Below are 14,013 nucleotides of genomic sequence, written 5' to 3'. Positions count from 1 at the left end.
TGTCAGGTTCGGTCAGCACGGGGCTTCAGGGAAGCACGGGGCTTCAGGGAAGCTCGCAGCCAGACCACGCGGAATCCACCGGCGGTAGCTAGCGGGGAAAAGAGGAACCGAAAGCGCCGCTAATTAACGGGCCACCTGCGCCCAGCCAAACAGGAAAACCGCAGCGGAAGCTTTTAACTATAAACTGATAACGGCGCGAGCCAGCAATGAACGGGGCCGCAGGCAGCGAAACAAGATCGCAACGCAGCACAGAACCCGCGGGCTTGCACGTAACGGGGAGGAACCAACCCAGCCGGAGGGGGACTGGCAATCAAGGACAATGGACCCTGACCGAACCTGCCATCATGGACAATCAAGGGGGATTATTGGGGGGCCAATAATCCGCAGCAGCAACGTGATCGCGGGGCGGGAAAAAAGCGCGGGAAGGGGGGAATATAACAAGTGATGCAATTGTACCAAGCCAGTCCTGGCTTTGCTTGTGACTACTACATTACGCATGAGTAAACCTTCTTTGTGAACCACACATGTCACGAGAGTTTCTCTGTCGAACGGGGCAAACCTTACAGGTTTTAGGGCTAAGGGTCTGCTCTGGTGATTCATTTCTGGAAATAGACATCTTGAATATGGTCTCAGTGCTCATTCAAATCATTTAGTGTTAAGAACAGATCATTTCTCTGGTTGGGAATTGAAATATAAATTGTCCTTTCATCCATCCTCTGCCCCCTCTGAAAATGACACTAAACATCCTCACAGATTTGGGATCCGTTTTCTTTGCATTTTTTATTATTTTAGGTGCTGAAATATGAGGAAGGCAGAGAAAAATGTATAAAATGCCTTAACAGTAAAACAAAACAAAGAAAGCATCACAGTGTGTGCATAAAATACAGTCCCACAATAAAGTGGCTTACTTTTTGCACAGCAGATTGAAATTTTAGTCATATTAATCAGTCTTTCCATCCCATTGACAAATGACCTGTTGAAATCTTGAGAGTGAAACATCATTTTTTCAGTCCAAGATTTTACATTTCAGTTGCAGTTTCAGGACATATTCAGCAATCCTCAAGGATTGACAAATTCCAAATTTTGGGGACATAATTTTAACATTACACCTTTAAATCTTAATTCTTCTTTCAATAATATATTAATACAAGTACAAATACGAAACAGAAATGGAACAATCACATCTTTGCCCTGTATGCTATAAAGGCTGAGATGGTATACGATGGAAGGGTTTTAGAATGCTACAGTTGGGTAAGGTTCATGATATGGCTTAATTTTTTTTTAGTTTTTTTAAATTTTACTTTGTCATTTTTTTATTTTACTTTGTCATTTCTAAGAGCTTCTGAGACATCTCCAGATCTTGGAGTTGATTTGAAGTGAGGTGTCTAAAATAAGCACATAAACACCTCACCAAATTCATTCAAGATCTTGGTTAAGAAAGCCATGTAGCTTATATCATGCATCCTTACAGTACCCTTGTTAAGAAACTTTCCTGATTCTTAAAAGTCCTGTAGAATTTAACATGGGAATCAGTCTTAATGCACTGAGACTGTCAAATGGACTGTCAAATGGACTTAAAAGTCCATTACCATGTCATGATGATTATCTGCCATCAAGTCATTGTCGATCACACAGATAGATTTTCTCCATGATAATCTGTCCCTAACCTGGTCCTTCAGCTCTTCCAATAGTGCCCCCATCACTGCTGTAACTGAGTCCCTCCACCTTTCTGCTGCTGGTCATCCTCTTCTCTTTCCTTCCACCTTTCCCAGCATTAAAGCCTTTTCCAGAGAGTTAGGTCTTCACATAATGGGTCCGAAATAGGATAATTTGAGCCTGGTCATTTATTTATTTAAAACAGTTGAATAGCCACCCAGCTTAAACCCAACTCTGGGTGGCTTACAATCAAGAATAAAACCACAGCCCCACAGTTGGAGAGAGGCTTAGCTGAAGCTTCCCAGCTGGACTGGATCTCTTATTATTGCACAAGAATGGTAGCAAGTGGAAGCAGCTGACAGTCTCAGAGCATTAAGGCTGATTCCTATACTTGTAACTTCCCTGAATTCAAAATCTATGCCCTCTCTTCCCAGATTTCCCTCTGGGTAACCACAAGCTGGCTTTTCTTTTCCCACACTCACTAGTAAATGGCCATTTCCAGTTTACATCCTCTGTGTTCCTGCCTGGGACTCTCTTGCTACAAATGTAACATCGATACCAAAGATAACTTCTGAGCCCTCCTCTGGGTACCCCCAATTAAAGAATCCAAGTGGGGTAACTAGCACTGAGAAGTTGACATGATACTGGGTTTCTTTCTCAGAGCCTGGAACCATTCTTGAATTCCTGCCATCAGCCTGTTGCTTTGGTAAATCAGGGAGAAACCCGTGTGTTTCCTGCCAGATTTTGCCAGAAGCAGAATATCATGTTTTTCTCAATTACAGAACATGTGGAACATCCACGTAAATCATGCCAAAGAAAAGGAAAAGCATGTAACAAGGGGGAACCCAGAGAAGCCGTGATGATTAATCTAAGATAAATCTGATACGCATTGTGGAATTAATATGAACCTTAGTTCCTTCTTCATCCTGATCACATTTCCAGTGGAAAGACACACAGAGTCTTATGTTTTTTTCTAAAGAAGGGCAACCTTCCCTTTACTGTGACTTGATCCTAGAGAACAGCTAGAGCCATATTCCTATGTACTGCTTCGCTTCAGGCTCTGCCCCTTTTTCTCAAGAATGGGCAAAGTTAAGCATCTAAACTGGGGAAGAACAGAAGGCATGGTTTCGCTTTGGAATGCATGCCACTAAGCTTCTTTGAAGCCATCCGAGGTTCAGAGTGGTAAGGCCTGTGTTTTGTTTAGCCCCTTAGCTTTACTTCATCCCAACTTTAACTCAGCAATAGCACCTGCATCACCAGGAGCAATTGTGATCAGAAGTTATCAACAGACTCATGGGAAGGGACCTTACAGGTTTCAGGAGTCAACACTTATTTTAAGAAAAGTACCCAGGGGAGTATCTATCTATCTATCTATCTATCTATCTATCTATCTATCTATCTATCTATCTATCTATCTATCTAGTCACTAGAAGTAAAAAATGACTTGATGGCATATAATCAATCAATCAATCAATCAATCCAAGGAAGGAGGAAAGAAACCTTTAAAAAGGCAGCAGATAATCACCTAAGTAGGTGGCATGCAAATTGGTGTAATAAATAAAAATGCACTTGGAAGGGGTGGGGGGAAGAAACCAAAGAACTGGGGATTGGTGGAGGTTGCAAAGACCATGTCTGTCACCATCAGAATCAGTGTCTTTTGCAACATTTGGTCATAGCTCTCCACTGTCTCTTTATCTGGCCCAGCGTCACCCAAATCAAATACCTTTATTACGGTATTTGAGCAGCCTTTACAGTAGGAAAAGAGCAATAGCTTGGTGCAGCATTCATTATCAGCGAAATAAAGAAAACACTAAGACAGTAAAACAACATATCTCATTAAAATTTTTGCGTAGTTATATGACTCAATGACGATATTTGGCCACCTGGTATGTGAATTGTAGAGTTAGTGTCCCTTAAAAAATAATAAACATTAAACTGATCAGCCTGGCCCTCAAATTTAGAGATGATTGGGGAGGTCAAAATACATCTTGGGATATCATAAAAGGATACTGTAGGAGAACAGGGTAAGAGTTTCTACCTCCCTGGATCCACAAAGGCAAAGTCTCTGTAGATAAGGAGTCCCATGAACTCTTCCCACCAGCCGTGCTGAACTATCACTCCTTTAAGTCACTCTGACTTACATGTGGCACCTCTTGAAGTCCAATTTTTACCTATTGCTTAGAACAGGAGTTTGGGCAGCCTCTGTCAGTTGAACGTGTGTTTTCCTGTGGCCATCTATGCAGTGGATAGTAGTAATAGGACTAATTTTTTAACACTGTGTTTGTATTGACAGACACATGTGCTCTGGCTTATTAAGGGTGTGGACCAAAGGTTTGCCCATGTGGGAGTATACCTTATGCACTGAGGATTCCCTGAGCAGCGGGCCAACGAAAACCGCTTGAGATAACTGGTCAAGGGAGGAAGCCGAACAGAAGCAATTAAATAGGAGGAGCTTCCTTTTCGACAAAAGATGGACCTTTCAACTTTCTCTGCTCTTCTTTAGAAGTAGCAGCAGGGAATGTAGTATTTCCCAATAAGACGGGGACATTTTTGAAAACAACCCTAGCCCTGAGTTTCCTTTCACTTTTTCAACAGCACCTAGTTTAGCAAAACCAGCCAACCCATAGCGGCCAAACCCTGACACTGATGCTAGGCACTTTATGAGTTCTTATGTTTAGGTAATTAAATATAAACCAAAGAAAGTGAACTCAGGCTTGTTTGCCTGTACCAGCTGAGGATTGGAAACATTAACCATAAGTTTGTCATCTTTCTTTAACTGTATGATTCCTGCCAGGTACAATGTTTTACTCCATTTAGTCTTGTCGATGGAACTGCTGGAGAGGAAGACTGTGCTGAGGGCCCCATCATAAGCCGTATTTTGGTGTGAAATCATCTGGGTCACCATGGTTTCATCAACTGCTGACTTTTCACAGTAAGTGACACCTTCACAAGTACTATCAGGACAGTAGAAAGTGACCTGAGAGTAAACAAAATATCTTCCATCTTTAGGGATGATCAAATGCTTCCCTTCATCACCCAACTTGATTTGGCCTTCACCCTCTTCCTCGGGATTGTACCAATAGAGGGCTGGATACTGTGGTGCCAAACATTTTTCCTTAGAAATCTTATCAAAGTCGGCTGCGGAAAAGAGAAAGTAAACCCATTTCACTGGCAAGTTCATGCTGGAAGTTCAAAGATACAAACAGGCGTCCGAATCCTGTTTTCTAATCTCTTATGTGGAAAGAGGTCAGTTTTATTTTACTAGCAGTGGGTGAATCAATTGTTTCTCTTTCTCCCACGTTGAAGAAACCTCTCCCACCGAAAAGCTCCTTAGCTGTAGCCATTTATTACACACTTATAACCAAGGGCTAGACAGAGCCAGAACAAAATAGCAGATACAGTCATACAGTACACTTAGTTATGACATCATCATATAAGCTAAGGAACTTCTCAGCTAAAAGGTCCATTACATACATCATAAAATGAACCTCTGTACGTCCAAAGCAACAGTTAAGAATTTCTTTTAAAGGACCCTCATGGGGGCCCATGACAAAGAAGCATTTTGGGTGCTGTTCTCAACTTGCTAAAAATTTACCTGCGACATGAACGCTTGGTCGGATGTTTGAATCTGAAATGTAAGGGAAAAAAGAGGTAAAACGATGTCAAACCACCAGAATAGTGTCTGTACACCTAGTGCCCGGTATAGTTCTGCAACCATGTTGTGATAAAATTGCGGGAGACAACTCCCTTATAAATGACAAATGCACAGCTGCTTTTAGGAAAGAAAAGCTTTAATGGGAATCGCGGGACTTCTCTATGGCTACACATCTTCCCCTTTGCATGTACATATATCATATTTGAACACCTGATTTTGATATTAAAACCGCATGTTTCTTGATAGCCTGTTCGATAGCCATAGAATTAAAGAATTCCATACTGTGGGAATAATGTCCCTGGTTAACTGGATTTAATAACTTCTGTTATCGATGGTATTTTTCTTTATACGATTCTCTAGGAAGTTGATATTTTAACTTTGCCTGCTCTTCAATGGCCGATTGTGCAATAGCTTGTTTTCAGGCATTTGTGGGAATCCCGTGTCAGCACACTTGATACTTCCTTTCCACACACAGATGTGGAAACTGCAACTTCCCTGAACATCTGCAAGGCGTCTTTTTGCTGACAGCTTTCCCTATTTTGAGGGAAGGCAAACATCTCTTCGCTATCTGGGCTGGGCTGACTGTGACTTTATTTCATTGTCTTTTATCCAACTGTAGTAATGAGATAAAGACGTAAAATATCATGAGCTAGCCACAGCGGAGGAGGGCGGAAATAATATTTCATCATTATAGGAGTGAGTTTATTCTCCTGAATCGTGCCACTTCCCCTTATGGAATTAACTTCTATTGAGATAATTCAGTTATTCTGCTATAAATCAACTGAACCATTTCAGTTAGGCAATAGTTAGATAGCAATACAATAAATGCATGAACAAGCAAATGATTGCTGTTTCATTCACACACACACACACACTTTCACTTTAGCTGTTTGCATCTATTTTTATTGACTGATTTTCAATGATGGTTATTCCTGCATTTTTTTTTTTTTTTTTTAAAAAAAGAACAACAGCTTTTAATGGCTTGCATTCGTCTTACTGGGTTACAGTTTGCTTTTTACGTCCTAACTTTGCAAGGTTTATTGAAGCCACTTTGCCTAAATTCCCGTTTAAGAAAGCGCGTGCGTTTTAAACACGGAACGAGACAACCCCAGATGCTGCGGACCTGTGTCATTTGTAGCAAAGCAGAGGAAATAAAACACATCACAAACAGAAATCCCTGTCCGGGAACAACTGGATGAAATGATTCCTTACCCCCACCTCCCCAACGTGCATTAAATGCTTATCAAAAGGTGAAGAATTGAGAGAGGTAATTAAGATACATAACAGCTTGAGAGTCTGTGTATTAGAAATACCCTACCAAGGATCATTTCATGCTCATTCTGCTCTGGCGTCACGGTTAATTCGCTAGGGTGAGGAAGAATGAAACCTGATCAGAAAGGCAAACAAATTTTTCTGACCATGAAACATCTTCTGAAGAACCTGAGGGCAGCTTCATTTTAGAAGTGTGGCTTGCGTTCCGAAACATCATCGGCTCCTCCTAACTTTGCCCAACTGTTGGTCTTGCTCTGCAGTTACCGCTCAGAGATATTTACAGCGCTAAGATTTTTTTCCCCCCCTGAAAAGCAAGAAGTCATGCACATCAGTGAAGAAACTCACCGGAGCAGTTGCAAGGTGGAACATCGTGCTGTCTCTGTGCATCAGGCATTTCTGCAGTTGGCATCTGCAAATCGGGAAGCACAGGAATGTGAGGCTGAAAGGGAAAGGATCTGAACACATCATCCAACAACATCTGCCTGCTTGTGCCTTCAGTATTTGTCTGACAAACCAAAATCCAGACATTGACTCATGTCTTCCAGCACTCAGACCTCATTACTGAATTGGAGAACTTTGAAGTTAATTTCTTTCTTTCCCAGACAGGCATATGCGAGGAAATGGGGAAGATGGGAAAAAAAAAAAAATTGAGAAAGGAAGACAAAGGTGAAAGGCTGTTATTAAATGGCCACGTTTTGACGTCCTCGTCCACAGCTCTAATGCTTATCATTTAACCTGTTGCCTTCACACTATTCAGAACGTACATTAGTAAAAAAAAAAAAAAAAGTCATTTATTTCTTATGGCTCTCTCCATGAAAGCAAATGATATAGTAAGCATGATTTGGGACTTCCTGGCCTTTAAGGGTTCATGGTATGGGGTGCAATAGGCTGAGAGACAGAAAGTTCTCCAAATCTGCCAGGAAAAATAGCCCATCGCACTAATTTGGAGCAACTGGATTGCTGGGTGATAAGATAGACTGTTCTGGAATGGTTTCATTTTATTGATCTAAAGTGGATCTCCCAGACAGAGATGCAGCAGGAACTCCTTTTATGGGTATGGAGGAAAAAAATAATAATCTTTATGCCCAAGATACAGTAGAAAGCATAAATAAAGTGCAATTCTACAGAAAGGAATCCTGACGTAGTTACATTCTTTAGCATAGAGAAAATATCTGGAAAGGATTATCCTCCAGACTACACAAACAGAGAGATTTGGGGAGTGGCACTATAGAAAGACTGAGGCAAACATTTGCTGGCTATACAAGACCAACTCACAACAGAGTTAAGTAGAGTCATACTGGATGAAACCAAATCTTCATCAGCTCCAGGACCTGATAAGGCAGCCTCAAAATCTATTTGGCCGTTTGTCCAAAGTTGACTTTCCTTTGTCAAAGTGGCTTCCATTTTCCTAGCTATTCTAAAGGTGCTGGAGAATTGTTTTGAGCTCTCTAGAGCTGCTTTTATGATTAGAGATGACAGAGGACATGACTATTGATGTTACTAGCTTCTGGGTAGACCTCTCTCTATTTCTCTTTTAGGCTGCCCAGATGGCCCTGTGTGAAAAAGCTTTTTCAGTTTCCTCCAGAAGAAGTCTCCCCTTGGGATGGCATGGTAGTATGAGAAATTGGGGATGGTGCAGACCGCCCAAGGGAACATTTCCTACTCCCCATTTCCCCATTCTGCATGCAGGCTTTCCAATTTGGGGGGCAAAAGGAACTGTCTGCTGATGTCTCCCCTTGGAAAGCAATTCTAGATAAATTTAGTAGTGCCAACAAGTAGAAGGACAATTAGAAAGAAAATATAGTAACAATACAAATAGCATACAAAGAAGGAGAGCAATAAAATAAAAGCCTAAAAGGAATGGGGGGAGGGATACAATGAGAGAAGGAACAAGAACTGGTACCCGAATAGCAGCAGCATCACCAGCATTTTATCAACTGATAAAATCTTAGCTACTCTCTAACAGTTGAATTCTGATCCTGCAAGAGGAAGTGTATAGCGTCTACCTGTACTTAACAGTTAACACAAAACATGGCTTACAGCACTGTATACACTGAGATAGTAACTGGATTCCCACATCCCAGTAGACCTCATTTTTAAAATAAATCCCCATTAGCTGAGTTGGTACATCAAGTTCAGTAAAGGCAGAGAGACCACACTGGACTTAGTGTCTGATGTAAACTTAGCATCTCTTGTTCGTAAACTACAGTTTGTAGTCGAGCATGATGTACAAATCCATCTTGAGTAAAATGGATGAGAAACGTTTCAATGACTTCTTAAAGAAACGTTATTGATTTTCAATAAAGAATAAAATACAAGGAAGCAGGACAAACGAAGAGAAAGAAAAGTTCAGAAAAAAAGAAATAAAGTTAGAAGTGCAGAAAAAAAAGAAGAGGGAAAGAATAGGTGACTTCTGACTTCCTTTATTGCAGATACAAATACAGAATACGTACATCTTTTATGCTAAATGTATAACTAATACAAAATACTTCTCTAATCCTAAAATCTAATAATTATCAAAACCCCAAGTCCACATGGCATTTTACAATCCCGAGCAAAAAAAGAAAAACAAAAGCCATTTCCAAACAGAGAAACATTTCAGGGACTTCTCGTTGCGTAATTTTAGCATATAAATAGTGGAAAACTGGACCAAAAAGCAGAGGAACATCGCTGGGGTGGGAAAAACAAGGAAGCCTGAAAAAAGAAACCAAAAAGGAACTCTTTGTAGAGTTACAATAAATTGAAAGTTGGGGGGGGGCGTTCTAGAAAATCTGGAAAATTATTCTGCTATGTTCTCTACACCGTGGTCAAACAGACTGGCCTCTTTATTAACTCTTCTGCCTGCAAAGTCCAGCAGAAATGCATCGTTTTCTTTTGAAAAGAAAACATTCAACGGGTATTTGTCAAAAATTCACCGGGGGATGGATTTCCTCCCTTTTGGTAAACTGTACCTACTCATCCACTCACCCCAAACTCAAGCAGAGTGTCTTCCCTCCCTGGCCAAGGTTGGGCCAAACTCTACCTACAAAATCAGTGACATTTTTCTCTGGACGTCTGTATGGCATCAAACTAACCCTGTTGGTTTATCGCCTGGCAATAACTGGAAATGAAAACTAGCCAGTGTTCTAGCAGCATCAGTTCACTTTCTACCAGCTGGGGAAGAAAAAGCATCAAGACAAAGCAATACACCATTCCCTATCAGCGGTGGACGTTCACATATCCGCTGTCCAACTCACCATTCATGCAGTGAATAGCCAAGCGCCATTCATTTTCCATTAACAGAATCACGACAGCAAATAGAAAACCACGCCTGTTCCTTTCAAAGCATGCCGTTGGAAATCTATGAATGGATGATCAGGCTTGTTTTATAGTTCATTTCCCTTCCTGCCCCCGCTGTTATTTTATATGCATTTTTTTATAGTTTGATGGTTCGGCTTTGAAGGCATGGCTCTTTCAGGAGGTTTGCAAGAGCAGTATTTAGGGAAAAAAGAACTTTGTCTTTTACACATTCCAAGAAATTGCTCCAGGGTTTTCAAACTCCTCTGTTGGAATAAATTCTTTGACAAACTTCTTAACATTAGAAACACTTGGGGAAGAGGTGGGAGTGCAAGCCGGGTTATGATGACTCAGTCAGATAAATGGCTTGTGTCATCAGCTACGCTCACTTGAAGGAAAGATATTTTCCACACAAATGATAACTGAACCGTCCTGGAAAAGAAAAACATCCCATTGCAAATTGTGGCCGCACAACTCAAAGCCAAGATAATTAATTTGGGGAGAATTAGCATGAAACAAATAATTATTTTCTCCGCACAACTCAAAGCCAAGATAATTAATTTGGGGAGAATTAGCATGAAACAAATAATTATTTTCTCGTCAGAAGCAAAGCTCCCCCCCACCCCATTTTGCTTCTTCTTTTGTGTTTTCTCTCTTTCTCTCTCCTTCCCCCCCCCCCCTTTCTTAACAAGGTCGTCTATCTACTGCAGATTAAAATTTAAATGAGAAATGGGAATTCAGCATCTCTGCATTTGTTCCTAACTACAACCTTTATCATTCTTATTTCTTCGGGATGTTTTCTGGGGCCCATTGAGGTTGGAGCGCAGTGATTTCTGGAGGATCAGAGCCCTCTAGACGGACAGCTGTTTGGAATGAATGTAAGGTGCCTGTGTAATGCAACACATTAATTCAATGGTGCAGAAGTGATTTATGGAAGGTCTAAAGGAAAGCAATTAGCTTGGATTACAGAGTTATTGAATCACCTTGGCAAAAGTCCAGCTGGGCTGGATCCAGAGTTTGTAACATCAGCAGCATGGCTCTTAGGATCAACTTCCTCAGGAATGAATCAAAGCTCGGTCTGAACTCTGTTCTGGCCAAATGCCAGAACAGAAGTTTGTGCAAAAATTTAATGCACCATTCAGCTGTGGGGAGAACTGCCCAAAATATGCAGAGGACTGAAAGATTCATCTACATACTTGGTCGGTCCAAAGGTCCGGCTGTGTGCGATGCATGCTGCGGGGATCTTAAACAGCAGAATCCCCCAGTTCCACTTTTAAGAGTTTGGCAGAGAGCAGAATAAAATAAATCCCTGGGGAACTGCAATTAGCGGCCACCTTTCACAGAGTGGAAAATCGGATATTCAATCAAGAGCCGGTGGAAGTGAAATCACAGGAAACAAGATCCACCTTGATGCACCCATCAGAGGGAGTTCCTGCCATGTCTCAAGACTGCATGGAAGACAAGAGGTCTCTTCATCTTTTTTAACAAGGACTGGAATATTTTGGAAACCCTGATGTTCAGAACCATAGCTGGTCCTCTGGCTGTGTGACAGCTCAGGTTTTAGTGGGGCCAAAATGCCATTCCACCTCTAAAATTCCAACAGTGTAATGCGATACAATGCCAAAGATTGTGAAACTTTAAATCGGGGAGCTCTGAGTTCAAATTACTACCCAAACGTTTGCTTAGGATGTTTTAAGCCACTTGTAGCCTCTTCAGTTTAGCGTACTCTGCAAGGCTGCCTGAGAGCCACAAACAGACATTTTTGATTTCAGCTCTAGCAACCATCTCATGTGGTGGTTTTGAGACTTTATAGGCTCCTGATCCCTAGGAGCCTATAAATATTTTAATTACATTAAAACATTTTTTTTTCAATCTATAACTTCAGCCCTAACCAAAAACCTGGATAGGGTCCCCATTTGGGGCTGAAAGATAAGGACAAATCCTGTTGTGTGAGAAATAGGAGGTAAGAGTATTAGGTATGTTTGCTGCTTTGAGTTGACTAAAGTATATTAAAAAGGCAGGAAATAATAATAATAATAGTCGGTTGCACCGTCAGCCAGATGTTTAGACTGGATTTGGCACTTTTATCCATCTATCGAGTCCTTCCCAAGGACCTGGGATAGGCAGATGTTGGTCTTTGATGGTGTTAAAGGTATCGTCACAGGATATAAGCTGTTCCAAGTCAAGCTGCCTTTTGCAATTGACTGACATCAGTTAGTTGCAAAAAGCAGCTTGACTTGGAACAGCTTCCATCCTGTGACGATACCTTTAACACCATCAAAGACCAACATCTCCCTATCCCAGGTCCTTGGGAAGGACTCAATAGGTGGATAAAAGTGTCAAATCCAGTCTAAACATCTGGCTGACGGTGCGACCAACAATAATAATATTTTGGGGTGCCTTTGAGTCACAGTTGACTCCTGGCGACTGCCTGGGCTAGACCCTGCAGTTTTCTTGGCAAGGTTTTTCAGAAGTGGTTTGCCCTTGCCTCCTTCCTAGGGCTGAGAGACAGCGACTGGCCTAAGATCACCCAGCTGGCTTTGTGCCTAAGGCAGGACTGGAACTCATGGTCTCCTGTTTTCTAGCTTGGTGCCTTAACCACTACACCAAACTGGCTCTTGATGATGATGATGTCAGCCAATGAATGTCCTGGTTGCATCTCAACACCTTAAGAACTTCTTGCTCTGGCCCTTATTCAAATTGCTGAACTCCAATCCAGTGGAAGCCTCCATTTAGGAAGGATGCTCTCCGACTGAAGAAAACCAGCAGGAGGAAAGCAAAGAAAGGGGGGAATCCCAACCACATCTGGACATACGAGCATGAAACTGAGCAAACTCTGGGAGGCAGTGAAGGACAGGAAGGCCTGGCGCGATATGGTTCATGGGGTCACGAAGAGTCGGACACAACTTAACGACTGAACAACAACAGCAAGAGAATGCCCCTTCATCACCCTAAAACCCTTTTTATTTGGGATTCAGCTCTTCTTCCTTTTGGAGATTCTTGTACCTGCTAAGGTACCCAGCTCCCTTCCCACCTCAGTGGCAAAGGACTGGCTTTGCCCATCCTCCCAATGGCCTGTCAAGTGGTCCCCTTCCTTCCCCATCCTGTCCTTTCTTCTTTCTTGTTCCACCAACCAGCTGGCCTGATGGACTTCTTTGGGATGGCAGAAATGTGCAGCCACTTGATAGAACTTTGGGGGCCCTACCTCTAGGAGTTTTGACTCCCCCACCTAGCTCATGGCCAACGGGGCTCCCCTTGTCTTTCTTTCCATGCATTTCTCTGGAGATCCTTGCTGGAAGAAAAAATAAAATCTTGACCGCCTGGCCTGCCTCTGGGGTAAGGCTCTCCAGGTGCTTGGGCAATGCACACCCGCCACAGCCCTGCCACCTGAGGATGACCAGAGGGCTCTTCCATCACATCTGGAGAGAAGGCTGTGCGAGATGCAAGCCGACCGGCCGCTCCTTACCTCCTCTGGGGCTGGTTTTTCCAAAAACCTCCCGCTTAGCAGGTACAGCACCGGCAGAGCCAAGACGAACATCCCCAGCAGCGAGAGACCCAAGAGGCAGGAGAGCAATTTGCTCTTGCGTTTCTTAGAGTGCCGCCCGCACCTGCAGCAGTCCGCGTCTCCGGACACGGTTCCCAGCTCCCGAGAAGGCATGGCTTCTCCGAGGGGCGCCCAGCGAGCGATGTGGCTCTTGGGGTCGGAAGGCCATGGTATAAATAGGCAGAATTTGGGTAGGCTGGTCCATTCTCCGGAGAAACGTGTCGAGGGGGTGGAACCACGCCTTTTTCGGCCCGGCCGGGTTGCTGCCACACCTACGAGCCTTGGGAAAGGCGCACACACGAGAGCGAGTGGGGAGAGAAAAGGAGCGCTCGCGCGCGTTTCCTCGCTCCGGCAGAGGAGGGTGGGACCGGCGAAGGAGGAAGCGAAAGGAAAGTCCCCGCTGCGGGGGAGCGGGGAGGGGCCGAAGTGGGAGCCTGCGGCCCGGAGGTGGGGAGCGGGCCAAGGCGAGGCCAGGAAGCCGCGGCCGGCCACCTTAGTCCGCCCACGGCTGCACTGGGAGGCGGGGTTGCGCCCCTTGCCCGAGCGTGCCTCGGCTGCTCTTCCTGCCTTCGGAAGTCGCTCCGCTTGCTTTCCCGTGGGAATCAGCCCG

At 43.3% G+C, this 14,013-nt stretch overlaps 1 protein-coding gene across 1 annotated transcript; it reads right to left on the bottom strand.

The window, feature by feature from the left end:
• Nucleotides 1-767: 767 nt before the first annotated feature.
• Nucleotides 768-13,685, bottom strand: TNFSF15 (TNF superfamily member 15). The gene is made up of 4 exons (XM_007444757.4): nucleotides 13,326-13,685; nucleotides 6,929-6,992; nucleotides 5,252-5,284; nucleotides 768-4,794 (listed from the first exon to the last, which is right to left on the bottom strand). Exons 1-4 carry the CDS (start codon nucleotides 13,515-13,517, stop codon nucleotides 4,331-4,333), a joined length of 753 nt encoding a protein of 250 aa, XP_007444819.3. The 5' UTR covers nucleotides 13,518-13,685; the 3' UTR covers nucleotides 768-4,330.
• Nucleotides 13,686-14,013: the final 328 nt, after the last annotated feature.

The sequence above is a fragment of the Python bivittatus genome, unplaced genomic scaffold (assembly GCF_059951505.1).
Source record: "Python bivittatus isolate LINGU-HERP-01145 unplaced genomic scaffold, Pbiv_v1 ctg000160_np1212, whole genome shotgun sequence".
Classification (NCBI taxonomy): domain Eukaryota; kingdom Metazoa; phylum Chordata; class Lepidosauria; order Squamata; family Pythonidae; genus Python; species Python bivittatus.
Note: the sequence above shows the minus strand (reverse complement) of the source record. Positions and strands in the feature narration are given on the sequence as shown.